Below are 24,812 nucleotides of genomic sequence, written 5' to 3' on the forward strand. Positions count from 1 at the left end.
AATACCTTCTTTGATGAAGGCATATGGCATGCTGGACAGTCCTGTGCTGGTATCTTCCATGTCTTCACAATCTATTCCAGAATTCTTCCGAGAGGCCTTCAGAGTGTCTTTGTATCACTTTTTCTGACTTCCATGTGAGCACTTACTTTGTGTGAATTCTCTGTAAAACTGTCTTTTAGGCAAACATACATTTATCAGACAGTGTATCCAGAAAAAGAGAAAAACATATATTGCCAAAACTTTTTAGTATTAAAACAGAAAAGATTAGTGGAATTGTTGAGGCAAAGATTTAGGAAAAAATACAATCTCATATTAAATAAACTGAGAACACAAAGTACTTGGGAAAGGACTTGTTATTCAATAAGAACTATTTGGAAAACTGGAGCACTAACTGTTTGGCAGTTATTAACACTAAATGCAACCTCATTATGGGTGTGGTCTAAATTTGACAAATTCTTAAAAAGGCATCTACAGATAGATGCCTTTAAGAAGTATAGTTAGAGATAGGTTTCAAAATAAGTAATAGAGAAAAATCACAAAAGGCAATATAAACCGTGTATATTAGGTAAGAACTAGTAAAGCTTTTGTATAAACAAAAGTTGTGCAAGTAGTCTAAAAGAGTAGGGCAAAAGAAAACATCAGATATAGAATAAGAAATCTAACATATATATATATATATATAGACATATATATATACATATATACACATACATCTAACATATACATATATACACACACACACAGAGACACATATATGGAATTGACATAAATATAGAAGATCAAGAACCATTTTTCAATAGATTTGGAAGCTGGGTAATACAGTGGAGTACTGGGACTAGATTCAGGAAGATTTGAGTTCAAAATCTAGCTTTCGACACTTAATAGCTATGTGATTCTGGGCAAGTCACATAATCTATATTTTCCTCAGTTTTCTTAACTTGAAATAGAGCTAATAATAATAATCTACCTTTTAAAGTTATTATGAGTATCAAATGAGCTTATCTTATAAAGTGCTTACTTAACACATGGTGGAAACTATATAAGCACAATGTTATTCCTAGTGTTAAAAGGATCTGAGGGATGAATAAAAATTTTGAAATGAGAATTGCATGAGATCAACATTTATATTTTTAAATGCTCCAAATCGTTGATAACAAAAAAAAATCTAAAGCAAAACAGCCCCAAAGTTTTACTTTATATCTGTCAAGTTGGCAAAGATGAAAAAAGATGAAAAACCATATTGGAGGGGTTAATAGGAAGATGGATATACTGATACACTATAGGAATTCTGAATTTGTCTAATAATTCTGGAAAACAGATAAAAATTATATGAATTAAAGATTCCAAACTCTTCATGCCTTTAATGTAGCTATCCTTCTACTTGGCGTGTAGTACAAGGTGGGATCAAATATAGTCTCTTTCTTCCCCCACCCCCCACCCCTGGAAAGTGAGAACAATTGGAGAATGTTCAAAGAAATTTCATTATGTGAATTTAATAGAACATCATTATATTGTAAGATATGGCTAATGAAGAATTTAGAAGCAGAACAGTGACTATAATAATAAGAATGATATTAGCAGTCAGCTGAACAAAAATATGAAACTAAATGTACTATAGAATATGAGTTATTTTTTTTCTATAGAGTGGATAGAAGTAATCAAAAGACAAGTTGTTCAAACTATTACACACTTAGTCACTTTATAGGTTCTGTTGGTGAGTCTATAGTTCAGACAACCCATTTAAAAAATAAACTCTTGGAACACAATACATTTTTGTGTTATTACTATTTCTATTTTCTTATAATTTATAACTTTACCTAGAAACATTAGTTTTCCTGTTTTCATTTTTACTCAGTTTTCAGAAATGTATCTTCATTTCATTAAGAAATTATCCTTGACTAGCATATGTACTCAGTATTATTTTTAGAAAAAAATTTACATTACAGCAGTCCCAAAGGTTGGAGGGTAGAAGGGTTTCCAAAACCAAAGTCTTTGAGGACTTAGTATCTTTAAAATTCCATGCTGGATTCACCTTGGTCATAAATTGGCCCTTATTTTATTTATAGTGGCAGTTGTTTGTGTAAAGCATTGAGAAATTTATTTTTGCTGTGTTTGTAACTGTAGTAAATAAATGTTAAATTTTGTGAACTTAATGGTATTAGAAGAGAAACTCTTGGAATTAGCAGAGTAAAGCAATGGCATTCCCAAACCAAAACTAGATATGTTATGTTTGTTAAACGAATAAATTCATCAATAAGTACATCAAACTAAAATAGCTAATAAAATTCATGATACTCAGTGAAATTTCAGACATCCTCTTTGTAATAATCTAAAGCTTAATCTCTATAAACTAACTCTGTTTTTTGTTTTGTGATGCAGGTGGCAATAAAAATCATAGATAAATCTCAGCTGGATGCAGTGAATCTAGAGAAAATCTACAGAGAAGTACAGATAATGAAAATGTTAGATCACCCTCACATAATAAAACTCTACCAGGTATGATTTAAGCTTTGCAGTTTCAGCTCTGCATTTTATTACAAAATTAATCATTAATTTTCCCAAATGTAAAAGACATATAATTTAAACTTTGCTGTTCAGCTGAGTGGCTTTGATATTGGACATTACTAGGATTTTTTCCTAAATGTAAAATGTTAAGAGAGTAAAAAATACTGGTATTTTTATATGTCCTGATTGGACTTCAGGGTGTTTTTATAAATTGGACTTGAAGATATTTTTGGTAAACATGTCTAACCATGTCTAATTAAAGGCCAAAATGTGGTAGCCTCACAAAACATTTTGGTAACAACATCCATTATGTGAATGTTTATTTTGTCAGCATCATAGAGCCTTGATAAAATTTAAAATTTATACAGCTTATGACATATATTATGTATTAAGACATTATTTTATGTAAAATCCAGAAGTGGATAAAGCTTACATTCTAGTTTAAATGATGCTATCAGATGTACTTACTAGGATGTGTTTTTATAAAGAAAAAAAATCTAATTTTTTAAAAAATAAAATATATACTTTTTGTGAAAAGATGATGTTACAATGTATCACACTTTCAAGTTTTTGGTTGTTTATATTTGGACTTTTTTGTTTTTTACCTGTGTATGACAAGGTGTTGATATTGAGGATAAAAGAGAAAGTATAAACCTCAAAATAGTGTATATTCTACATCTATGAAAATATATCATAAAAATCATATAGTATCAGAGCTGAAAAGACCTAAAAGATCATGTAGTTCAATTCTATTGTTTTATAGATGAGAAAACTGAGATTTAGTAATATAAACATGACTTGCCAAAGGTCTCACTGTTTACTAGTAAGTGGAGGAACTAAGATTCTAAGCCCTTACATGAAAGTTGTGATAACAGATGATATCCAATTTATGTAAGCCCAAAGTAAAATAAAAGTCTAAGTTCATGGCTACCAGGGAACTCCTGCTGTGTTCAAGCAGTTACATAAGCTTTCCTCATTCAATTCCAGGAGATTCCAAGAAAGTCAGTGTTCCCCTTCGAGTTGTAAGTGAGGCTCATTTTAGTTCTTTAAGTCAGAAAGATCTACTCTTGTTGCTTATTTCTATTTTTCTTATCATCCACTATTGATAAGCTGGAGAATGTCCAAAGAATGGCTACTATAATGATGAAGGGCTACAATTCATGCTAAGTGAGACTTGGGTGAAGGAAATGTACAGCATTTTATGGCCTGAAGAAGGGAAGACCCAAGGTGTACATAAAATATGACATCACTTGAAGATAAAGATATCTTTAAGTACTTGAAGGGATATTGTATGAAGGGGAAATAGACTGACTTTGACTCAGAAGAGTCAGAATTAACTGCAATGGGTAGAAAATGCAAAAAGGAAAATTTGTACTTGATATCTAGAAGAATTTCCTAAAAGCTATTCAGAAATGGAATGGACTGCCTTAATTAGGAAGTGGTGAGTTTTCTTTCTTTTGTGAAACTGGATAATTACTTGTTGGATATAATGTAATCAAGATTCCTTTTCAGATATGGATTGGGTTGGCTGGCTTTCTGAGGTCTTTCCAGCCCTGAAATTCTTTGATTCTTTTTATCTATTAAGAAATAGATGCAGGAAAATAAAGAAGGATTAAGGGAGAAAGAGTCTTTTTAACCTTGTATTTTTATATTTTTCTATCTGTAAAAACTCTCAGGATCATTAAAAGGATTATGCTTTAGGAGCAAGAAGACCTAGGAAGAAAAACTATTGTTTTTCTCTTTGAGCCAAGGGAGGAGAAGAAACTTGGTCAGAAACAGTTGGTCCAACTTCAGGCCTTCAAAAAAAAATTTTTTTTGAAAGGGAATCCATCCCAAGTGAAAAGTATATAAAAAGGGCACTTTATACCAAGTGGAGACCAGTTTCTCTGCATGGTTCCTTATCTTTGCCTACTACCTCTCATCATCCTTTTTGTTCTTTCCTCTGCTCATGTCCTTGTTCCTGCCTGAAATCATGAAAATCATGATTTAAGTGAAACTTGATGAAAATTTTGAAAGTAGCAATTTTTTTTGATTTTTAGTATAGGGCACTGTAGTTGGTTTCCTGACATTTCAAGTTGGTACTCTGAATGTATTTCTTCCTGTAAATTTTATTATGTGTAGCGTGAAGATTTTATAGCGCACACAGTCCTATACAAATATGTTATTTTTGTGGGATGACCTGGAATCTAATGATTCTTTATGGCATTATTCCTCAGGGAGAATATGTTCCAAGAACCAATCAACCAACTTATGAATGAATTTTTAGAATACAATCCTTTCAAAAATTGAAATGGTCTGTATTACTGTCCTGCAGAGTCTTGTTTTTCTTAGGCTATATTTAAAGATGATAATTACAAGCAACTATTCAAATACTTTCAAGATTGTGGTGAAACTAAAGGCCAAAGTAAGGACAGACATTACTTGTGAGTCACATATATAATTTACTAGAGAAGTTACAGTCTCATTAATGTCTCTCTTGTTTAGGCCCAAATTGTACATAGCTCTTATGTTGTTGCAGTCCAATTCATGGAGAACTAGATAAAAGTGATTTACATTTTACAGGAAAAATTATTTTCTGTATTTTAGCAGATAGCAACAAAATTGTAATCTTTTATAATAAGCATAATAAAAGAATTTGAAATGGCAAGCAACATGTATTTTACATCATAAATACAAACAAATCATCTTTCTAAATAGGTGTAGCACCAGAAGCCAAATTTTTATAATATTAACTTTTCTAAATGAAGGCAAAATAATTATTATAAAAATATAAGCAGCAAAAAAAAGACATTTAGAACTGGCTTATGGATTCTTCATAATACTGTAACATCAAAATGATCACATGCTTCATCATAGTTAACTTTTTTATTTAAAAAGTAGTTTTAATTTAGAAAGTCACATAAACTTTCATGTGGTTTTTTTATTCTTTCCTATTAAATTAATATGGAATTCTTTATTAAATAGGTGATGGAGACCAAAAGTATGCTGTACCTTGTCACTGAATATGCCAAAAATGGAGAGATTTTTGGTAAGTGCCTTTCCTTTTATTTTTTGTATGAAAAGTGTTCAGACCTATATTCTTTGATTAGAATACTATTTATTAGATGCTTTGATGAATGGTTATCTTATACACCATGCAGATGCATAGATTTCAAAGAATTGGAATGCAATGAAATTTATCAATCTTTCTTTAAGAATATAAAATACATTTTATCTGCCAAATTCTTTGACCTGTGTTGCAGAAATTGTATCATTGCATACTGAAAATATTCTTTGAATGTAGTTTAAATGAAGTGGGGAGATCCCCACCTCACTCCCAACCTAAAGGAGTGAAAGAAAAAAGTCAGGGCTTCAGGTTTATATTTCTAGTTCTTAAAGTGAAAAGTGGACAGTTAAATTGTATGTATTTTGTTCCAGAGATTAAATAAATTTAAAAGTCTAATCTTTTGATTAAAAAAAAAAGCTCAGATATGTAATTATGATTCTTCTAAGTTTTACAAAGCATTTGCATGCATTTTATAGCGTGGAGCCTGGGGTTCAAAGGAGTAGAAGTGATTTGTGGAGGTCATATATCTAAAAAGCAGACTTACACTATTCCCTCTGACTCAGAGTTCAGCATTGCCCACTTTATTCTCTCAACTTATCTACACTTGTGTATTTTTTATAATTTGTTTTTTAAAGGTTAGTGACAAATTTTCATTTCTGGCTGTGAGCCTATCACCTGACTTTCAGGAAATCTAATCTATTTGGCCTTCATCCTTCCTTTATTTCTTTTATTAGAAGCACTTCTTTTTTAATGTTAATTTTCTTGGGGCTTTTAAGCAGTTTTTCTTTCAGTAAACAATTACTATATATTTATTATATCTGGGGCTCTGTTACATTGATATTGTTCTCTTTGATACTAATAAGACAATAATGTGATGTTATTGTCTTATTAACAGTTATTGTTTCAGATTTGTTCTGGAATGGAAGAATTTCTTATACTAAATTCTTATGAAATGCTCAAATAAGTTCTGACATTTAATAGGGTAGTTTGAATTTTATGTTCTTACGAACTTTTGACCACTGGGAAGGATTCAATAAAGATGTCCTTTTGCGGTATTTTAAAGTTTTGAGATTATAATCTTCCAAATTTTATATTTAGCTTATATTAACACAGAGACTTTTTTGAATTTCTTTATCTCAAAACTCACCAAAAAGAAATAAATATCTCAGGTAAGATGTAATACATTGCAAATAGGGTGCTAAAGATTGATGTTTCTTGAAATGACCTTTTGGTGTAGTTTTGAATTACATTCTTTTATATGACCCAAATTACAATTTGGGCATTAATGTATGAAATTGATTATTTCATGTAAATTTTTAGTATGACAGTGAGGCTTAAATACTAAAAGAAAGGTATAATTTATAAAAGGAAAACTTGAAGCATTAAACAAGTTACATGAACCTAATTAGTAAAAAAAATTTTCTTGTTTTCAGTTTTTTGTTGACATAATTAAATCAAATAAGATGTTGAATACCATTCATACCTCTTTACTTTTACTTCTCAGTGAAGCATGCCGCTTAAAGAATAGGTGTTTGTTTTTTGTTTTATCCCCAGATATTTAGTTATCTTCTTCAGTCCAGGAACGATATAAACTTTTTTTTTTATTCTTTCAGCTATACTTGTTTCTTTTTTAAAGTAATGTCACATTTTTATAATTATTTCCAGTTTATAAAGTACTTTTTTCATAACACTGAAAAATAGGTAATATTGAACTGTTATATGTAAGGTATTGTGATAGGAGAGATGAATAAATCACAGTAATGTTGTTAAACAACTTAAAATATATTAGGGGATTTAAGACTATACATACAGTAGGATGTAGGGAGTCCAACTTTAGAGGGGTATATATTGCTCTCTAGAGATCTATTTAAGGTCAGGGATGGGGAAAAGCCATAAAAGAGGTTGGTATTTGATCCAGGAATTGAAGAATGAATAGGATTTTGATAAATAGACATGGTCCAGTGCCATCAGGTAAGGCTGATGCTTGGAAAGTCATTTTTTTTATTTTGACACAATCTGTATTTACTAAACAAGTTCTTTGTCTCCCCTTTTTATAATTCCTTCCTTCAAAAACCAGCTAAATCAAATTGTCTAATAATGATTACTTCTTACAGTTAACATTTTTTAACAGAAAGGAAATATGTTTTCATGTTAGCTATATGGAACCAGCATTAATCTTTGTATTTTATCTAAATTCTATTCTATTTTAATGTTGTATTCATTTTCATTGTTGAAATAATTGTGTAAACTCTTATCCTGGTTCTGCTCATCTCACTTTTCATCAGTTCAAAAAAATCTTCTCATATTTCTATCAGTTCTTCATATTCTCTGTTACTTATTTTATTATTATTTGTTCTCTGTTACTTATGATGCAATAATATTCCATGACATTTATGTATCACAATTTTTGTTCAGTCATTCTGTAGGTGATGAGCACAAACTTTATATCTTGTTTTTTCTTACTACAAATTATGTCATTTTGCATTTTGTGAACATTTTGCTATATAAGTACCCTTTTTTCTGACTTACTTTTATGGGATATAAATCACTGTTATTACATAATTCTAAATTATTTTGTAGGGTGATTGGATCAATTCATAAGCTTCATCACTGATTTACTAAGGTGCCTACCTTCCTACACTACTTCCAACATTTTACTGTTTTTCCCTTTTATCCTTTTTGACAATCTGATAGTTTAAAGTAATATCTTAGTGATTTGAAACATATTTTCATAAGGTCATTTAGAGCTTGCTATTCTTCAAATCACTAATAAGAGAAATGAATAAATGCAGATAAAAGCAACTCCTAAAGTCTTCCTCTGGAAGAATAAGCAGAGGAGAACAATTTATTCCAGTGGCCTTCGTGGCCAGCTGGACCAGGTGCTATGGAATATCTGGAGTATGAACAGATATTAAAGAAACCAAGGTCATCCACAACATCCCAGGTCATTGCCAGTCATCCTCATTCTGATTTTTGTCTTGCCACTGGACTTTGATAACTCTAGAAGAGAGAGTGAGCTGACTGCTTTGAGCAACTCCATCTCATAAATATCACCCCATGTTATTGTTGGTCCTCTTTGAAAATGAAGGACAAACAATATAATTTGAAATTTAGTAATACTAGGTAATATTATGAGGAAATTACTATTATCATCCCAATTTTATAGTTGAAGAAATTGAGGCAAACGGGCTAAATGACTTTTCCAAGGTCACATAGACATTAAGTGTCTGAAGCCAGATTTGAACTTTGATCTAACTGATTCCAGGCCTAGTCCTTTATTCGATGTGCTGCTTAACTGTTTGGCTTCCCATAAAGCCATACAATTCTCATTCCCTTGTCATCTTTGCTAATCTTGTTAGAATCCTTACAAGCTGTTAAGTCATTAGAATTGATAGAGACAGTAATTATCTAATTTAGCATGGTTCAGTATGATTGCTCTGATCTTACAAGGAGATGTTAGGGGCCAGAACTTGAAACAAGGTACTAAGTGGAACTGATAGAAACAATGCTTGTGTTCACACCTTTAGAGAGCTCATATAAGCAAGAAGGTCTTAGGGTCAAAGAGCACTCTGGGAGATATAGAAGCCCACAAGCCCACTCTCAGAGGCAGAGGCAGATTCATTCCATCTTCCACTTTTGTGCTGCCTGGAGGCTGAAGAAAGCAGAGGCAAAGGACAAGCTGCAAGAGCTCTTGGAACCAAGCAGAGAGATAGGCCTCTCAGAAAGCTAACCAGGCCCAAGGAAAGAGATAAGAAATAAACGTTTGGATTTTATCAGCTGGCAGTATTTGAAGTGATTATTACTCTGAACCGAAACTAAGGTTCAAACCAGAAAACCTCCCCAAGAAACTTGGTGTCACAGAGAACCATTATATTATATAAAAGAGAAGAACACCACAAATCTGATGTAGCTTCAGAGTTGTTTTAAGTTCCATGTCTAATAGTGATTTGGAGTATTTTTTCATAAGATAATTGATAACTTGTCTTTTTTGAGAATCATATGTTTATTTGCCCAAAGGACTATAAAACTGTGCATATCCTTTGATCCAGCAGTCTCACTACTGGTTCTGTGTCTCAAAGAGATATTTAAAAAGGCAAAAGGATCTATATGTGCAAATGTGTTTGTAGCAGCTCTTTTTGTAGTGGCAAGGAACTGGAAATTGAGTGGAAGCCCATCAGTTGGGGAATGGCTGAATAAATTATGGTATATGATTGTTATGGAATATTTTTATTTTGTAAGAAATGATGAGCAGCCTTTTTCAGAAAAGCTTGGAAAGACTATATGAACTGATGCTAAGTAAAAAGCAAAAGCTCTCCTGCTTTGTACACAGTAACAAGATTATGTGATGATGGACTATGACAGACTTATCTCTTCTCAATGATATGGTGATTTAAGTCAATTTCAATTAGACTTAAAATGGAAAATGCCAGTCACACCCAAAGAGAGATCTCTGTTGACTAAAGTGTATTGAAGCCTAGTACTTTCACCCGTTTGTTTGGATTTTTTTTCTTTTGTACAATATGACAAATACAGAAATATGTTTAAAAGGATTCCACATCTTTAACCTTTATCAGATTACTTCCTTTTTTGAGAGAAGGAGGCAAGAGAGGGAGAGAGAAAAATTTAGAATACAGTTTTACAAAAATATATTTGGAAAAATAAAATATTATTTTAAAAAAGAGAATTGTATGTTCATATCCTTTATATTCTATGTTCTCTGCTAGAAACTACAATTCAGAGATAAGTTACAAGTTACTGCTTGTACAGTTACAAGTTATAAGTAAAGTGCTATGAAGAAGGAAGAAGAAACCATTTTGGAAGGAGGTTGAAGTCTGGAAAGGTTCTAGAGAAAAGAGAGAATTTGAACTAGACTTCAAAGAATGAATGGTATTTTAGTAGTTGTGGTAATATGTTAATCAAGGCAAAAAGGCTAGAAAGAATATAATTGAAGAACAGTAAGTGGTGGATTTTGGTTTTGGGGTTTGTTTTGTTTGTTTTGTTTTTTGGCATGCAGTCCCATCATGGCATAGAGGTAGCATTGGAAAAGCTTTGAGTGTGGACCTGGTGACATACTACATATATATTTTCCAAGGAGAACTAAGCTAAATTCAGCTGGAATTTTCCAGCCTTTCTTGAAGATTCTTTACTAAATTTTTTAACTTTGTCAGTGGGGAGAATTGTTGACTCATTAACAGAAACAGGGAAATAAAATCTAAGGGAAAAGTGGATTAGAGATGGGATGTTAAATTTGAGGTGCCAGTGAGATAGATAGCCAGGTAAAAATATCCAATAATGAACTAGAAATGTAAAACAGAAACTTAAGAGAATTTTGTGCTAGAAATACATATTTGGTAGCCAAAATATAGTAGAACATTAGACATGGCTGTCAAAGTGATTTTCCTAACGCACAGATCTAACCAGGTTGGCTATTCCTCCCCCAATTCAGTAAATTTTAATGTTCCCTGTTTTATTTCCAGGTTCAAATTTAAAGCCCTTTTATAATCCAGCTCCTCCAGAACTCTGTGATTCAGCTTCACTGGACTGCTTGCATCTATCCCTCCATTTCCCACATTCTTTGCCTTATACCTTTTTCACTAGCTGTTCCTCAGGAAGTTCTTCCTTCATCTTGCTTCCTGGAAATCTCACTTTCTGGCAGGTCTCAAAAATTTCATATTCCTTGTGCTTTTGTCCCTTCCTTCTGAGATTACCTTCCATTTACACTGTACATAGTACAGTGTACATAATTATGTACACTTATATGTACACAGTTATTTGCCTAATATCTCCCTCATTAGAATATGGGCAGGTGGGGCAGCTAGGTGGTGCAGTGGATAGAGCGCACCAGCCCAGAAGTCAGGAGGACCTGAGTTCAAATCTGGTCTCAGATACTTAACACTTCCTGACTGTGTGACCCTGGGCAAGTCACTTAACCCCAACTACCTTAGCAAAAAAGAAAGAAGAAGAATATGGGCAGGCTCTTAGAGAGTAGGGACTTTTTATCTCTATTGCTTGTCTGCAGGTATTCTTACTTAGAAGCTGCTAGGTGGTACAATGGATAGAGCACCAGGCCTTGGGGTAGGAAGACTTGAGTTCAAATTCAGCCTTAGATACTTGCTAGATATATAATCATGGATAAGTCCCTTCACCTCTATTTACCTCAGTTTCCTCATCTATGATAAGGGTATATAACAATAGCATCTACCTCACATTAGGTATCAATAGATACTTAATCTATTGAGAATCAAATGAGATAATAGTTGTAAAGCTCATAGGACAGTGTCTGCTGCATAGTAAGTACTATGTAATTGTTAATTGATACCATTTCTACCTCAGTGACTTAGTAAGTATTTTGTAAATTCTTATTAATTGACTACATTTTGAGTTCCAGTGATGCCACTGGCTCCATGATTATGAGCAGAGTCAGCTCTTTCCAGAGCACTGGGACCTCCTAGAGAGGCTGGCTCCGAACCTCTGACCCATTCCTCAGAATATTCTGACTTTCCCAGGATCCCTGACACTTCCTTGTGTGACCTCCTCAGATCTTGTGGAGAAGAGAAAGTTTAGTGGGGGACAGGATGGTGTTTTCAGATACCTGAAGTCTGGTCACATGGAAGAGGATTGGATTCACTTTGTTTGACCCAGAGGACTGCACTGTGATCACTGAAAGGAAATTCCAGGAGTAGAATTAGGTATAATTTAAGAGTAATTTCTAACTATTAGAGCTATTTCTTCAAACAAGAGTAGGCTGTCTAGGGAAGCAGCAGGATCTTCATTACCAGAAGTCTTTAGGCACAAATTGGATTACATTAAGAGTATTGCAGAGGAAATTATTTTTTTGTCTTTGATTTGGACTGATTGGATTCTAAGAACCCCCTTATGAAGTCTCCCTTTAGATTTTGTGATTCATTATTCTTTCTAAGGTTCAGTTTCTTTGATTGTAAAATGATGGCAATAATACTAGCATTATCTACCTTATTGGATTATTTTTAAAAAGCATTTTGTAAATCATTACATATTATGTAAGCATAAATTATTATTAATTGTTCTATGAAAATGATTGTTTGAAATGTGGGAGAAAATATTTCAGCAAGACATTCTAAAACGGAGATAAATAGTTTTCTTTACACCAGCTTCTGTCCTCACCCTGCTCATTCTCACCTCTGTGCCTCTAGATAAACTTTTTCCTCATCCTGAAATACCAGTCCAAATATTTTTTCTTTAGGATCTGATTTAAGATTGATCCAGAAAACATTGTTTTCTTTGTTTTGTATTTTCTCAACATGTATTCCCTTAATTTTTTATATACCTTGCTTGTTAATTTTGTAATAACAGACATTGTCTTTTATTTTTTGTGTTTAAAAAAAAACAAAAAACAATTCTACACTTGTTGCTTACTCTTACATATTTCTCGATGTCTTACAGTCTAGCTTCTGACCTCATTACTCAAATAAAATAGCCCTCTCCAAAGTTACCAGTGATATCTTAATTACCTAATATGATAGCATTTTCCTCAATATTTATCCCTGATTTTTCTGCGGTATTTAGCAGAAATGGACAACTTTTTCTTCTGGATACTCTCTGTTCTTTAGGGTTTTATGACTGTTTTTTCCTCTTCTCCTTTGCTGGGTCACTTTTCGTGTCTTGTCCCTTAACTTTTAAGTTTATCCCCAAACTCTGTCCTTACTTTTCTTTGTTTCTCTACACATTCTCACTACGTGGCCTTATTATCTCCCATAGGAATAATGATCACATCTGTACAGATTACTGCCAGGTCTAAATAACCATCTGTAGTCTCTTTCGTTCTAGTACTGTGTCATTAGCTACCTATTGGACATTTCAAACTAGGCTACCATAAACAGATCAAATTTAATGTGTCCCAAAACAGAACTCCTTGTGTCTTGCCCTCCCCCAAATTAAATTTATTCTAAATTTTGTGAGAGCACCTTAGCCCTCTAGTTGGGTAGGCTTACAATCTCAGTCTTCACTTAGAAGTGGCTAAGCCTTGTTGATGTTTTTAGCAACACACCTTTCACATCTGTCCTCTTCTCTCACCTATCCACCATTGTAAGTCAAGTTGCTATCCTCTTTTGCTATACTGCTAAAGTGGTTTTCCTGTCTCTACTTTCTTCCCATTCAAATATATTCTCCACACTAATGTCAAAATAATATTTCTAGCCCATAGGTATGACTGTGAATCTCCTACTCAATAAATGCAAATAATTTCATATTAGCTCTAATATTTACAAATTTTCCTTCTTCACATTTAATACCCTTCACAACCTGACCAGCCTTTCTTTTTAAGCTTATGTATTACTCCCACTTACACTAACTAACCTTCCCTTCTGGTTGTTTGTTACCTGCTATACTTGCAATTCTAGTCTCTTTTAAAAAAGGCTGTTCTCCATGTCTTTCCTCACCTGTACTTCTTTGAATCCCTTATTTCCTTCAAATCTCAATTAAATACCACATCCTCTGTGAGGTTTTTTCTGACCCTATTTTCCCCATGCCCCTTAGCTACTAATACTTCCCTCTTCACCATATCTGTTTAATTTGTATGTGTTCCATAACTCAGAGCTGTACAAAAACACCAGTAGAACATGGTACAAAATGTTTGTCTGTTTCTAGGAGAAGCTTGAGAACATTAAAGGAGCTTTACAATTCCTGAAAATAGTCCACTCTTTTCTCCTTTCTACCGAGTTCTTAGTCCATCTCATCTATTTGAATTGTCTGCCCCAGATATACATAGTAATAAAAACGTTCAGTATTCTTGTCAAGTGTTTCTCAAGTAAGTTCCTTCTTGAATTCTTTTGGGTTTTTTTTTTAATTAAAGCTTTTTATTTTTCAAAATATAAGCATAGATAATTCTGCAACATTAGCCTTTACAAAATCTTGTGTTCTAGTTCCCCCCCTTCTCCCATTTCCCCTCCTCTAGATGGCAAGTAGTTTTTTTAATATACATCAAACATGGTAGAAATATGTCAAATTCAATATATGCATACATATTTATACAACTGTTTTGCTGTACAAGAAAAATCAAATCAAACCAGAAAAATGAAAAAAATAAACTGCAACCAAACAACAACAAAAAAAGTGAAAATGCTATATTGTGAACCACACTCAGTTCCTACAACCCTCTCTCTGGATATAGATGGCTGTTTTGATTATAAGACCATTGGAACTAGTCTGAATCATTTCATTGTTGAAGAGAGCCACGTACATTAGAATTGATCATCATATGATATTGCTGTTGCCATGTACAATAATCTCCTGGTTCTGCTCGTTTCACTTAGAATCATTTCATGCAAGTCTCTCCAGAGGCCTGCCTCTCTGAAATCATTCTGCTTATCATTTCTTATATAACAATAATATTCCATAACATTTATATTTGATCTCCTTTTTAATGGAATTTGACTTACATCTTTTAGGCTGTATAAATTAATATAACTGTTTTCAGTATTTTTTCTGTTGCCTATTATCCATTTTCATTACTGTTTCCTTAAATAGTTTAAGATTCAGTTGATTCAATTGTATCCCATATAATTTTCTAACTCTCCTGCTGACTCTTTACTAATTCTTATCTTTATCCGATCAATGAATGATTCCCATATCAATAAAGAACTTTTTCCTCTCTTTTAAAATATAATTAGTTTAATTTTTGTGTGATTTTTATTTGGCTGTCATGATACCTGAAACCTGCAGATTCTTTTCTCAGAAAAGATTTTCATAAAGTAAAGCCATAAATTTTTGTTATAGTCTAATTCTTCATTTTTCTCATTCTCTCTTTTTGTTTTCTGTTTCCTGATAAATTTTCATGATTTTCACTCATCTGTATCTTTGCATTGTATCAAAGTGTATATTAATTTGGAGAGTCTTACTGAACTCTTTTTAGAAATTTACTACTTTATCTTCTGCAACTAATGTTGAAGCATAACTGCAATTATTTTCATGGTGCTATTTTTGTAAGTACACTGAAGCACTGATATACAAGGTGCCCATATATCTTATGAAATAAATGTGCTCTTTGGGGAATATGCTAAAATCAATTCCCTCAAATCTCAATATCTCTGTGTGTGTGTGTGTGTCTCTCTCTCTTTTTCTCTGTCTCTTTCTCACACACAAGGAACATGATTTAACTGAAACTTTCTTCTTTTTTCAGATTTTTCTCATAGTGACAATCTAAGATTGTTATAATTTAGCTCTTCCAGTATTAGATTTGTTTGTTAATTTATTGGTCACCAGACAATAATCTTACTTTTAGAGTGCCCAAGAACCAAGTTTAAAAATGTTGAGATATCAAAACTATGCTATTTTTATCAACCTCTCTCTTTCTTATTTTTTGTCACATTGCTACCATTATTACAGAAACAGAAGGGAGCCCTATAAGAACAAGGACCATTTTGTATTTTTCTTTGTTGCATGAATTTCTGTGGCCAAATAATTCATTACCAAATGTCGAGTCTACTAGTGAGGAGTTTCTCCATATTTAGCGAGGATAAGCAAACTCAGTCTGTTGCTATATTTAAAAGCCTTTCTCCAGCATGATAGGCAGCCAGTCAGCTAGCATTTATTAACTGTGTGCCAAGCATTGTGTAAGTGCTGGGTGTAACAAAGAAAGGTAAAGGACAATCCCTCTTCTCAAAGAGCTCACAGACAACATGCAAACAGTTCTGGGCAAAGAAGATTTATTCAGAATAAATTGTAGATGAGAGAAAGAGGGATAAGGAAAAACTTTTTGCAAAAGGTTGAATGTTAGCAAGAATAGAAGGAAGCCAGAGAAGTTCAACAATGGAGATGAGGAAGAGAATTCCAGATATGGAATTCTTTAGACAGTGAAAATGTTCAGTATTGTAGGAGATGAATGTTATGTGTGAGCAAGAGTAAGGAGGCCAGTGTACAAGGTCTCCTTGATGAAATCGTACAAGGGACACAGGGCCAATGGTGAATATACAAGAATATACAAGATAGGATAAGAGGGAGCTAGGTTTTGAAGAGCTACATACACCAAACAGGGTTTTATATTTGTTCCCGGAGGCAGAAGGGAATCACTGGGGTTGATTAAATGGGTAATCAGAAGGTAACACGATCAGAGTTGCCCTTTAGGAAGATCACTTTGATGGCTAAGTGGAAGATGGATTGGAGTAGGGAGAGACTTGAGGCAGTCTACTGCAGTGGTCCAGGCATGAGGTGATGAGAGCCTTCACCGCTGGTGGCGATGTCAGAGGAGAGATGTTACAAAGTGGGCAATATCGAACTGGCTGATTTGGACATGTGAGGTGAGAATTAGAGCGTGACATTTGAGTTGTGAGCCTGTGTGACTGGGAAGATTGAGAGTAAAAGGAAAGTTAGGAAGGAAGGAGGGTTTTAGGGGGGAAATAATGGGTTCAGTTTGGATATAATGATGTTTTTGGACATTAAGCTGTCTGTGGGGCATCCAGTTTTAGATGTCTCATAGGCAACTGGAGATGCAAGACTGTAGAGCCGGAGAAAGGTTAGGATGAGTACTGTCTGGGATGACACATTCAGCAGAGATGACTAAGAAGAAACAATCACACAAGAAAAGGGAAAACCAGGGCAGAGCAGAAAATCTACACAGAACAGACTACCAAGGAGAAGAGCAAAACATCAACCAAAGTCACTTAAATATAATCATGAATATAATTTGATTTACTATTTTACAGTGATTTGATACTGAAACCTAAAAAATACTCTTTTCCCCTGGATGTCTATAGCATCCTAATAGAAAATGAATTTTTACTAATAAAATCTTGTACAACTTATAAATATTAGATACTTTGATCTTTTAAATTTTCTTAGTCATAAAAACAATGGAAGGTACCCCAAGACTTCATGAAATAATTGCCTACTTTCCAATATTTGTCCCTGTGCTTATGTAATGTGAATGGTGGTCTCTTGGTTGAGATAATTTGGGCAATTCAACCATTGGGACAGTCAGCAGATTCCAGGCCATAATTAAATTACCCTGGCATTTTGTTTTCAGATCTTTGCTCCTTGATATAACTATCTCTCCAGGCCAAGCATGTGCCTGAGGTTTGTTGATTCATTTCCTGTCATTCCTTCAGTGGTAACATACTAAGCTGCTGGCACTGGAAACTTTAGAAGGGCCTTGTTTGATCCTAAAATACCTTTGGGTACTTGGCTGCTTAGTAATAAGACCTGCCAGGCAGTAAAATTACATTAGGCTACTAATTTACAGCTTAAAGATTTTTTTTCCTAGTTATCTTCGTCCATCATCTCTAGAATGATTTCATTTTTAACTATTAAAGCAATAATAATTTAGCTTACTTTAGATAACCAATATAAATGTATTGTAGATTTTAATACCTTCACATTATCCAAGTACCTAATTTTCAATTCTAGATGTTATTTTTTGAGTACTTCTCTATGTAAACAGTGGTATAATATTTGTGGCTTAGTCTGGATTAGATATGACCTCAGCTTTCAATAATTATGGAAACTAGTAGACTTATTTACTTGTATGGGTCCTTTTTTGATTATGATTGGCCAGATTAATTAGTTTGAAATATAAATTTTATACACCTTTTAGGTCAGTATAATGCTTTAATAACAAGAGTTCTAGGGAACTGTTGTCAATATCAGAACGTACAGGCAGAACTTGTGATCCTAATTAAATTCAACAAATATTTATTAAATTTCTATTTTGTGCTAGGTTCTAGAGGTATGAGACAAAAGCAAAATAGTCCTGTCCACAAGAAGCTGACATTTTACTGTGGATAACATTTTTAGAGATAAGCAAAAAGGAATAGAGATAGGGACTGGATTGTGATTTTTTTTTTTTTTTTTTGATATGGGAAAATTCCTGGTGAAAACAATCTCTCTTTACCAGTGTAAGTCAGCACCTTCTTTGCAACTTACAGTCTTAAGAGTATTGTTTAGAGCCCTGTGTAGTTAAGTCATTTGCTCAGGATTATTGAATTTCAGCAGGGAATGAGGAATGACAACTGGAAGGATTAGGAAAGGTCCCATGTGTGTTATACTTTAAAACAGTGGAGTCAAGCTCAGATAGAAATTCGGACTACTAAATCATATTTAAGGATCCTTCCTGGCCATATTGCCTTAGAAAACTACATTAACATTATCCATGTTGTATCTTTTTTATTTTACTATTTCCCAATTGCATTTTAATCTGATTAGGCCATTCTGGAGTGTTGCCCCAATGCATGGCTTTGGCATTTCTGCTTGATTCTTTGAGGTAGAATTGAGAAAGGAGTATTCCAGATCTTCCCCCCCCCCCAAAAAAAGACCACTTTTCTGAAGCAGAATATGGAATGTAGTATTAGAAGAAAGATATGGAAAAAATTGTATAAAGAATAAGTTGACAACTACTTTGGATTTGGAGAGCAAGGTAATAGGAGGTATTAATGAGATTGTGGACCAGGAACAAAAGCAAATAGGAAAGTTTGGAGGAAGGATGGGTTTTTAAGAAAATAAAATGGAAAAAAATGTTTAGAAGAATTGCATGTGTTTAATCTATATTGAATTCCTTGATGTCTAGGATTGGGTGGAGGGAGGGAGAGGAAGCTGCTAGACAAAGGGAGAGAGAAAAATATTGGAACACCAAGTTTTGCAAGGGTGAATGCTGAAAACTATCTTTGCATGTATTTGGAAAAATAAAAAGCTATTATAAAGAAAATATAATAGATTCTAATTTGCGCTGCTGGGGTTAAGATTAAGCTCATGGGACATCCAGATGGAAGTGTCTAGCAGATAAATGATTTTTTAAAAATTTTATTGAATGTTTACTATGTATGAAACACTGTATAGATACAAATAAAAAAACCAAGACACTCCCTGTTCTAAAGGAGCTTATATTCAAATAGAAAGAGAAAACTTATATAAGAGGTTTCAGCTGCAAGTCAGAAGAAAAAACCCTGTAGTCCTTAGAGTAAAAGTGCCAAAGTTAATGGTATGTGTGTTGTTCTGAGGGCTCTTGAGCTTACCTGCTTATTAATATCATTTGGTCAGCATTTGATGTTGGTGGCAGCAGGGATGGTTTCTTCTCCACAAGGAGAATCCCCTCGATGATTCCTGAGGTGCTGAGCTGGAATGAACACCATCAGTGTGGAGATCTGGTTTCAAACTCTTGGGCTCAGGATCCTGACCTGTCTATCAGAGTATGAGGTGAGATGGTAGGTGAAATAGTTTGACCTGTCTGGCATGTGCTACTTCCTCTCTCCTTCCTTTTTCTCTTCAGGATGCCTTTCTATTTTAGCTAGATTGGGGGTTGGTTAGCAGATGATTGGGTGGGTGGGTGGGGGCAGTGTCAGACCTTTCTCAACAAAGTTTACTCTCCCAGTGATGGCTGCTGGGAGTTAGGTTCATACAAACTCTGGAGATTACTGCTGATCCTGTGGCTCTTGGATTTACCTCTTATCTGTGGCAGATGGTTACTAAGATGAGACTCAAGTTCTAAAGAGGTAATAGCACTGAATATACAATTTTGGAAGTTACCTGCATAAAGATCATAATGGAGCCAGTAAAATCACGAGAGAAAAGGCTACAAAAAGAGGAGCGATATTCATATCAACTATCCTATCTCCTTGGCCCCTGGATCTTCTTTAGGTTAAACCTTCCCAGTTCTTTAATCTTCATATGACATAGACTCAAGACAACTCACTATTCTGGTTACTCTATTTTAGATATTCCATATTTAATCAGTGGAGGCCATCAAGAATGGTATGGATAGGCAACCATATTTTTTTTCAGGACTTGAATTCTGGGTCATTAGTGTCTCCAGTTATAGAGAAATCAAGTAGAATGAAGATTTTTTAAAGGCCATTGGCTTCAGCAGTTAAGAGGTTGTGCGTAACTTTAGAGGGAGCAGGTTTTGTCAAATACTGCAGTCAGAAGCTAGATTGCTAAGAATTAAGGAGAGTAAGGAAATGGAGATTTAAAATATGGATAACTTTTTCTAGGACTTTGACTATGAAATAAAGAAAAAAATAAAGGGCAATAGATTGAGGGGCTGGCAGGATCAATGGCAGTTCTTTCAACAACAGGAAAGACCTAGATACAAGTATAGTTGGTAAAGGTGCTAAATAACAAAGAGAAACGACTAAGGGAATGAAATGAAATGAAAAGCTATTTTTTGAGGAAGATGGAAGAGTGAAATAAACTTTTTTGAAAGGAAGCATGGCATAGCAGATAGGGAACTTAGCTTTGCAGTCAGCAAGACTTGGGTTTTAGTCTTGCCTTTGGCACCTACTGTCACCATGAACAAGTTACTTAAGCTCTTGGTATTCGGATACTTTTTAAGCGTTACAGATTGCTGATGATTTGCAATTCTGTATCAGTGGAGGAAATTTCCATTTTAATAATTCTCTACAAAGATGAAATTACAGTTTGTATATGTATCTATATGCATATATATTTCCTAGATGTTATAAATATATAATTTAATTGAAATTCTTTTTGATATCTTCGGTTGACCCTCAAAACTAGTGATTTTGAATTTAAAGTTCCAGTATCTCCTGACTTTAATTTCTTAGAACACAGGCAGAATAGGATTGTGGAATTATGTAGATTGTAATCAGAGATAGCATTCCTAATCAAAGATAGCATTCCTGCTTTGCAAATCCTAATCATGGTTGAGGAAAGTCATAAATTTGAAGAATAGATTAGACCTTATCATTGATGATTTAAACGTTGGCTAATGATCAAGAATTTATATAAAGTTAATCCAATGTATAGAACTAAGTAGATAAAAATAACAAATCTTCAGCAATATAGTGAGAAAGCATTTTTTGTACACATGAACTCTTGTATTGGTTATAGGAAGAGGGAATATTTACCCTAGCAAAGAGATGATTCAAAGCAGACATGATAGCTTTATTCAGTTATTTGAAGTTGGGATACAGAGGAGAAATTATCCTTGTTCTGTTTGTCTCTTACAATAGAACTACTGTGCAGTGGATGTAAAAATTTCCTAACAATTCTAGCTATCCAAAAATGGAAAAGATTAACTTAAAGAAGCCTTTCTTGAGGGCTTCATTTGGGCTGTTTATTGAATTGGTTATAATGGGAATTCCTTTCTTGTATGGATAGGATTCGATGGTCATGCTGTTTTCTACCACAAACCTTGGATGGGTCCCTAAATCTTTCTGGATCTCATCTGCCTCATTTGGAAAATGAGATAATCATTCTTGCCCCATACAACTAACAAATTGTGAAATTTTGTTATATCTATCTCTATTAGCATCACATATCCGATTTTGTCCATCCCTACAGTCACCACTCTGGTACAGATCCTTATTACCTCTTACTCAGACTATTGCAGTTCCCTCCTAGTTGGTCTCCTATCTCAAGGCTCTTTCCACTCCAGTCCATCATCGATCAAAGGGAAGCATGTAAGATGGTAGAGGAAGGTAAAAGAGGAAGCTAGCAATAGTGATCTCAAGCTTGGTTAAGTATGAGGTGGAGTCCTTAGTGTAGAGGATAACTGGAAGGGGTATCAAAGAGAAAAGGTTTAGAACTTATGCTGTAGTAAATAGAATGGGAAGTCATCTAGGATTAGTAGGATTTCCTTACTATAATGAGGGCCTAGTTGAGATAGATTAGTATAAATTTATAGTGGACCCTGTCCTCATAGTTTTGTCATTTTTGTCAGTTCCTTTCAGTAACATGTGAGTAGAAGCAGAGAGAGTGATTAGTAAGAATAATACAGAGGTGGGTTCTGTCAAGGTATCATTAGCAGAAGAATAAAGGAACAAAAATGTTCAGAGGTAGAGGATAGAATAAAGTAGGATTCTTAACCTGGAGTTTGTATGAATTTTTTTTAATATTATGATAACTTTCATTGACTTCCTTTGTAATCCTGTGTATTATGATGTGTTTAAAAACTTTATTCTGGGAAGTTGTGTCTAGGACTTTGTCAGCTTACCAAGGGGATAGATGACACAAAAAAGGGTAAGAATTTCTCATGTAGAGTTTGGATTTGATAGTTACATTTTAGGCAACTATTAATTATTAAACTGAAGTATTATAGATAAGAGCTAGACATGGAATTGGGAGTTTGGATTACCAAATCCTACTTTGAATGCTTTTGCTCCCATACAGTTCTCTGAGATTAAAAGCTACAATATACTTTGGCCTCAGAAATTCCCTGTATCTGCAAAATCAGGTCTGTCTAGAACAGAAACCTATAGTCTTTTGAAAACAAAAAATTAATTCATGGAACTTTCTTTTTTCTTGTAAAACATCGCTACAAATGTAAAAATGTTTCTCAGGATTAGATTTGACTGCTGGCATTTTGGTGGGTTTAAGTAAGGTAATGATCATTGCCAAAAATGGAATATTTGTGTTTCTACAACTGTATGTGAATAGGAATACCTCTTCTGGGCAGGAATATATGTGATTACATTCAGAACAGCAAGAGATCAGAATGTTTGCTATGTTTCTTTGGTAATAGATATTTCTGGACTAAGAAATCAGATCTGGACTAAGAAAACTTGATGATTTGGGAACATGATTTTCTAGTGCAGTGTTTTTAAATCAAAATATAATCTTATGAAAATGAATTGGTAAACATCACCTAAAATAAAGTAAAATGACCAAATGTTCATGAGGAATGATGTTTTAAAGTCTGAAAACTCTTCAGAAATTGGAAGGTATATATTCTGGACCTATGGGTAAGAAATTAAACCTTTCAATAAAATGGAATATCTGATTATTTCTTTTGTGAAACCTTAGTTAATCTTAGGTAGCAAATTATGTAAATGATCCTAGTTTTGTAAGACATCGCTTCTGTTTTGGGTCATAATTTTTTGTTTTGTTGTTTAAATAACAGCTTGCTTTTATAATCAGTTTACAATTTGTAATACATTTTCCTTATAATAACATTGGAGTTATTAGTACCAGGTAGAGAACAGCAACATGTGATTGGACAAATTATTATCACTTTAAAGCATGATAGAATATAATAGAACATTTTGAACCATTGTAAGGAGACCTGGACTGCAAACACCAGTATCTGTGATATTGGGCAAATCATTTAATCTCTTTGGACCTTAGTTTTCCTAACTGTAAAAACAAAGGACATGGACTTCTGATATCCTTTCCAAAAAATCCCATAGTTCTGCAAAAATCTTAGGAAAGAATCACTGTGTGAATAAATCTTTAGAAATCTGTGGTATAAAGAAAAAGAAGAAAGTATTGGATCTAGAGTCAGAAAACTTTATTTAAAATTTTACCTTTATCACTTATGTCATTTATGACTTTAGGCAAGTCATTTAATCTTTCTGTGCCTCCAGCACAGAGTGTATTCTTACAAATACTCTTCAGGATGGTTACTCACGTCATCATCTCTGCATATGCATTCCATTTTATATCCTGATATCATTGGTATAGACTTAAAAAGAATCTTAAAAGTCATATACTCAAAAGTCTGCATTTTGCAAATGAGGAAACTGAGGCACAGAAAGATTAAGTCCCCTCTTCTCAATTAACTTACACTGTAGTAAGGGATATAACATGCACAGTGATTTGGGTCACGGAATTTTAAATCATTGTCTTTACTATAAACATGATCTGTCCTAGGTGCTGGGAATACAAAGAGATGACTGAAACAATTCTGACTCCTAAGGAACTGAACTCAATTATGTAGCTATAACAGCATAATCTAATAGGATTGCTAATAAATATGATTTTGAAAAAAATTAAGTATAATAGGAAAAATGAAGGATTGAGAATATTCTAAGAATATTTAGGGATCATAATTTTCTTCTTAAAAATCATTTTATTGTTGCCTTTTTTTATGCCACAGTTATTTCCTTTTGACTTGCCCACATATGGAACCCTGGTGCCTATCAAAGAAATAAAACAGAAGAAAACAAATAGTTTGATAAACCATGTCTTATTTACATATACAATGTTCTACATCCTTAGACTTCTAGATCATACTAAATGGAGAGTTTTAATATCATGATCTATATTGTCATGTTATGAGGGGTCCTCAAACTTTTTAAATAGGGGGTCAGTTCACTGTCCCTCAGATTGTTGGCGGTCCGGACTATAGTAAAAACAAAAACTTTGTTTTGTGGGCCTTTAAATAAACTTCATAGCCCTGGGTGAGGATAAAGGTCCTCAGCTGCTACATCTGGCCCACAGGCCGTAGTTTGAGGACCCCTGATCTATAAGTGTAGGACTGGTCATTAGCTAGGTCAACATTCTCATTTTACAGTTGAGAAAACCAAGACTTGGAGAGGTTAATGGATTTGACAAAGGT

General features: G+C 33.7%; 1 protein-coding gene across 1 annotated transcript in view; it reads left to right on the plus strand.

Moving 5' to 3' along the window:
• The window catches only part of SIK2 (salt inducible kinase 2), a 142,920-nt gene that overhangs the window by 24,264 nt on the left and 93,844 nt on the right, over window positions 1-24,812 (plus strand). The window contains exons 2-3 of the mRNA XM_051986959.1: window positions 2,380-2,496; window positions 5,470-5,533. Of these exons, the coding sequence (XP_051842919.1) occupies window positions 2,380-2,496; window positions 5,470-5,533 (181 nt within the window). The remainder of the gene's footprint in view (window positions 1-2,379; window positions 2,497-5,469; window positions 5,534-24,812) is intronic.

Source organism: Antechinus flavipes, chromosome 3, assembly GCF_016432865.1.
Source record: "Antechinus flavipes isolate AdamAnt ecotype Samford, QLD, Australia chromosome 3, AdamAnt_v2, whole genome shotgun sequence".
Lineage (NCBI taxonomy): Eukaryota > Metazoa > Chordata > Mammalia > Dasyuromorphia > Dasyuridae > Antechinus > Antechinus flavipes.